The sequence below is a fragment of the Fulmarus glacialis genome, unplaced genomic scaffold, assembly GCF_000690835.1.
Source record: "Fulmarus glacialis isolate BGI_N327 unplaced genomic scaffold, ASM69083v1 scaffold19922, whole genome shotgun sequence".
Classification (NCBI taxonomy): domain Eukaryota; kingdom Metazoa; phylum Chordata; class Aves; order Procellariiformes; family Procellariidae; genus Fulmarus; species Fulmarus glacialis.
This window is the reverse complement of record NW_009198732.1, coordinates 546-5,453: the sequence shown is the minus strand read 5'-3', so window position 1 is coordinate 5,453 and position 4,908 is coordinate 546. Positions and strand designations below refer to the sequence as shown.

Below are 4,908 nucleotides of genomic sequence, written 5' to 3'. Positions count from 1 at the left end.
CCGCGCCCCCCCAGCCCGCGTCCCCCCACCTTGTGCACCGCCTCCTCCGTCTTCTCGGGGTTGCTGCGGTACGCCTGCGCCACGTCGCTCATCGGCAAGGGCATCGACTTGAGGGTGTAATTCCTGCGAGGCAGCGCGGGGTGAGCGGGTGCTGCCGGACCCTTCGTCAGCCTCGCAGGGCTCATCCCCGCCGCGGGTTTCCCCAGAGACATAACATCGGTCCAGAGCCCACCCGACGGCAGCCCGGACATTGCCCCGAGGTCCAGCCCTGGAGATGGGGACAGCCAAACTCTGGCCGTCAGCAAACCCCGATGGGGCAGCAGCGACCACCCGCCCAGGGGCCAGGCTCTCCGTCCACCCCTCTTTCTTCAGACCTCCAGAGAACCTGCGTGGCCAAACAGCAGAGCTGAGGGCGTGCTTGGCAGGTGGACAACTTCTACCCATCTTTCGTGGGTAGGGAGAAGAGGAGCATCACGTCTCCACCCACACCAGATGCCCCCATGCTCGCTGGGGGCTGCCTTGGGTGACACAGGGCTGTGCTGGGTTGGGATGCAGAGCCCAGGGGAGACCCTGAGGTCTGTAACGAAGGTGCCATCACCGAATGGGTGGCAGGTTGCTTTGCTGGCTGCAAGGCCCCAGCTGTGGACCAACTCCCTTGGGACCTGTATGCAACTGTGTGATGCACTTGCTGCTTAAGGGGACAAGAGACCCCGGGGACGGTGACATCCTGGTGCCAGAGGGTCTTTTACATGGTGGTAGTGAGCCAGGAGGACCAAGCGGCTCCTTTCTTACCTCTCCAAAGCTTGAGCCACCTCCAGGAGCCCTTGGGCGGTTGTGTTGTTCCTGTCCCAAACCACGGTCCTGCAAAGAAAAGGACACGAGTGAGCCCTGCCTGCACCTACGCAGCCCTGGGGTGGGTGCCCACTCAGTGGGTGCCAGAAGGAGTCAGCCCAAGGCTGACCCCATGCACCAGAAAGCTTAGAAATGGGGTTAAAAATCTGAATCTCAATAAACCTAAACTTGGACTTTACAAGGAGCTGTAAAGTACGTGGGTGCGTGGAGGGAGTGAAGGGCAGGGAGGACACGGTCAGGCACCATCCTGCTGGCGGGGGCAGGCGTCCCTCCGAGGAACAGCCCTGGCTGGGAGACCTTTCCCTGTTCCCTGCAGACACCCTTGCCTTGCCTTTGCAGGCACAACGCGGTCAAAAAATGGCATTTTAGGAAGCGATGCCAGAGCGTGGGGTGAGGGCAGTGACTGCAAGGGTCCGGCTGCAGCATCCCGGGCTGCGCAGGAGCCTGGCAAAGAGCCGGCAAGTGCCGGGGCAGGGATTGAGCTGCTCTCTTGCCCTTCACGTGTCCCCTGCCAGCACTGCCAGATGACTGCCACGAGAGCAAGATACGGTCACGGCATCTGACCAGGCACCAGGAATGGTCCAGGGCCACACCCGTGGTCACCAGGAGCCATGATAAACCTCCTCTAATGGCACCAGCATCACAACCAGGACCACCGTATCAGGGTAACCCGCTGCAAGGTGGGAAGGGCACCCACAGGGTGACGTGGACCTCCTGCTACCTGAGTTTGGTGTTGATCTGCAGGGCCTTGGCTAGCATCTTGGCCCCCGTGTCCCCCATGGCGTTGCCGCTGATGTCCAGAGCGATGAGGCTGGTGTTACTGCCCAGGGCACTCAGCAGGACGTTGGTTCCCAGCTTGAGGCGCGATTCAGCCACGGACAGGGACTGGAGAGGCTAGAAAGGGGACAAGGAGGGGGAGAGGTGGCCAGGACACATGTTGGGATGTGTGTCACTCTTGCAGACACAGCCTCCATCCCCGTCCGGCAGCCGCTGGGCTGGCAGCTGCTGCGGGCACCCAGTGCTGGTTTTGGAGAGCTGAACCCCATGAAACAGGAGGGCAACGGGTGCTTAGGCAACACCCTGGATTTAGCTCAGATGCCTGGCAGGCAGCGAGGAGGAAAGAAGTTTTTTTTTTTTTTTTGGAAGCTGGGCTGCAGCCAGGTTACACCAAGCATCTCCTCCGTGCCTTTAGCCAGACACAGGCTCCCGCTTTCCCAGATGAAGGGGAACTGCTCTCACTTCTCTCTCTGAGCATCTGCTTCAGACGGAGGAAAATAAGAGCAGAAGGATTTGAACGGCAGTGGGAGGGAGGGGGGTTTGTTCCCAGCCCGTGCTGGGAGGGATCTGACGGCACCCCGGGACGGAGGCTGCAGGGTGGTGGTGGAGGGTGACCGAGAGCACGGGTGGGACAGTTGGGGGCAAGCAGGACTTACGCAGTCGTCCTCCTGGGTGAGCTGGACGATGCGGTGCAGGACGTCCAGCAGCCCTTCCCTGCGGGAGAGGTGGGGGGGTTGCACACACGTGCCCCGGGGCCGCAGGGGCAGCTGGCAGAGCTCCGTCCTCCCTCCTGCTCTTGCCTGAGGCTGTGACCCATCCCCGCAGCACCTGCGGTCCCATGGGGACCGTGCCAGGAGCAGGTGACGGTCCCCCCACGGCCCCAGGCTCCCCGGTTGGGTTGGAGCAGGCAGGACGGGCAGGTAATCCCTGGCATTCCCAACCAGCCCACGGGCTTTGGACGGGGGGAGAGAGTCGAGGTGGGTGCGTGGTGCCAGGATGGCTCCTGGCCTGGGTGCTGCAGCTTTGCACTTACTTGGATTTGATGTTGAAGTTTTTCCCCAGAGAGACGTGCCTAATGGACTTGCTTCTGCCGATGGAGAGCACCAGCGTTACCATGTTGGGGTCGAAGCCTGCGAGAGACAGGAGACACCCACCGGGATGCTTCAAGCGGTCCACAGAGGTGGCACCAAGGTGGTCCCTCACAGGAGACCTGCAGAGCCACCAAGCTGCCACCGTGGGATGGTGGAGAGATGCCCAAGGCAGCTCCTGAGCATCTTCCTCCGCTTCATGGCTCCCCCAAGGAGACCAAAGACCTGTGCAGAGCTGGGGTCCCTGAGGAGTGACCCCAGGGAAGGAGCACCCGCTCTGGGGACTCCTGCTGTTTGGGGTGCCAAGGCTGTGCTGAGCCACGGGGAGCACTTACGGAGCTAGAGACGGCACTTGCTTAGTGCTGTCCCGCAGGGATGTGCCCTCCATCACCCACCCACCGCCCTGGACAACATGGGAGGAGTTCTCACAGCTGCCTGCACTCGCATCCTCATGGCTGCAGCATCCCCAGGGAAATTTGGGAAGCAAAGGTGATGTCCTTCCCCCAGGGCAGGGATCTACTTGCCCAGCCGCTCTGCCAGCCAAGGGTAAGAGACACCAAGACCCACCTAGGGACTGCCCCTCCTGCGCGGAGCTGGGAAAGCCGAAAATAGAAGCATATTTTGGCAAAGGCTGGCCGGAGATTTTGGGTAAGAGAGCGAGCTTTTGGAACGCTGGTGGCCCGAAGAGGTTTTTGAAGGACTCCAAACCACGTCAGCTTTCCCAGAGCCATCTGGCTGTTGAGGAGCTGCATGGTCTACTATGAGATCGTAGCAAGGCTGCTTTAAGGTGTGGGGCCTTTTAGATGAAATTAAGAGCTGGCAGAAGTGATGTTTGTGATAATTAGGATTGCTCGCCCATGGCTTCGGAGGCCACGGCAGGACAAGGTTAGCAGCAGAGGCTGCAAACTCCTGCAGAGAGGTGGGAAGAGCTTCAGCCCAGGGAGACCTTTTCAATGCTTCAAACCCCGAGCTAGCAACGCAAGACCGTCTGGGATTCAGTGAGCTGAAGAGGCTTGTACCAAGAAAGATGCGAAACGAGAATTTTTGGCAGGTCCTGAGGCAGGAGGGGATGAAGAAGTCACCCCACACCCCGTGCTGGAGATGCTTTCTCTGAATGAGGGCCACCACCGCTGCCCACCATGGGATGCAACACTGGAAGGTGATGGAAGGAGGCCTGGCAGGCTGGGAAGGACATCAGCAGAGGGAGGAGAGCACATATGAGGACCACCTGCCTTGGGGAAGGCAGAGGGGTTCTTGGTTTTGGGGTTAAAAAGCCATAAAAGCCTGACGAGGTGGTAATTTCTCAGGCAGGAATCCACCGCTTGCCGTGGGGTGCCTTCATCCCCATGAGACACAGCCATCAGTGCTGCAGTTTCTGCTGCTGAAGGACTTTTACAGGTGACAAGCGCAGTTTAATGTTGCATTAGTCAGCGCGGTCAAGAGGCAGGGAAGCGCAGCAGACCCTACCCATCTCCCTGGGGACTCCTACAAGCTCACGAGGGGCTGGGGCTGAGTTGGCCTCTGCCAAACAGCCCGCGGTGGCTGGACCTGCAGATGGAGGGAGATCTTCTCCCAGGCGGGGAAAAAGCAACCTACCGTTGTCAGACAAGTCCAGGTCGCTGATGGAGCTGGCGTCGGGGATGAGATCCTGGATGACTTGGGCCCCCGCTGATCTCAGCTTGGAAGAAACAGCAAGACATCAGGACAAGGGAGGCACCGAGCCCTGCAAACGCGATCCTGACATCGGGAAGGTCACCCCAGCCCCACGGACCTTCCCGCACAGGCAGCTAGCCCCCTCGAAGGCCGCAGTGGGACCCCGTGGCTGGACTGATGGCACCCATGGGTGCTGGCGCCTCACCTCGCAGTTGCTAAGATCCAGGCGCAGGTCACTGATGTGACTGTTGTCTGCCAGCCCTTGCAGCAACGCCCTGGAAAAGTCACCAAAGCCACCCATCGGTGTGAGCAACGGGGGCACCACCCACCCTCCCAATGGCCCAGGCAGTGGGAGCGGGGTGCTGGAGAAGACATCCTTCCCAGAGCTCTGCCTCTCACAGCCCCATCCACGGTTTGGTGGGTATGGCAGTGCTGGGTTGACGGTTGGACTCGATGATCTCAGAGGGCTTTTCCAACCTTAATGATTCTATGATTCTCTCTCTATATATATATGCAAGACAGAGCTGGAAGGTGGAGC

At 60.1% G+C, this 4,908-nt stretch overlaps 1 protein-coding gene across 1 annotated transcript in view; it reads right to left on the bottom strand.

Annotated features, from left to right (window-relative positions):
- Nucleotides 1-29: 29 nt before the first annotated feature.
- The window catches only part of LOC104073311 (leucine-rich repeat-containing protein 16C-like), a gene marked incomplete at both ends in the record, with an annotated part of 5,244 nt that continues 365 nt past the window's right edge, over nucleotides 30-4,908 (bottom strand). Inside the window, 8 exons of the mRNA XM_009573028.1 lie at nucleotides 30-123; nucleotides 233-385; nucleotides 793-861; nucleotides 1,574-1,746; nucleotides 2,286-2,343; nucleotides 2,663-2,759; nucleotides 4,314-4,395; nucleotides 4,576-4,645. Of these exons, the coding sequence (XP_009571323.1) occupies nucleotides 30-123; nucleotides 233-385; nucleotides 793-861; nucleotides 1,574-1,746; nucleotides 2,286-2,343; nucleotides 2,663-2,759; nucleotides 4,314-4,395; nucleotides 4,576-4,645 (796 nt within the window). The remainder of the gene's footprint in view (nucleotides 124-232; nucleotides 386-792; nucleotides 862-1,573; nucleotides 1,747-2,285; nucleotides 2,344-2,662; nucleotides 2,760-4,313; nucleotides 4,396-4,575; nucleotides 4,646-4,908) is intronic.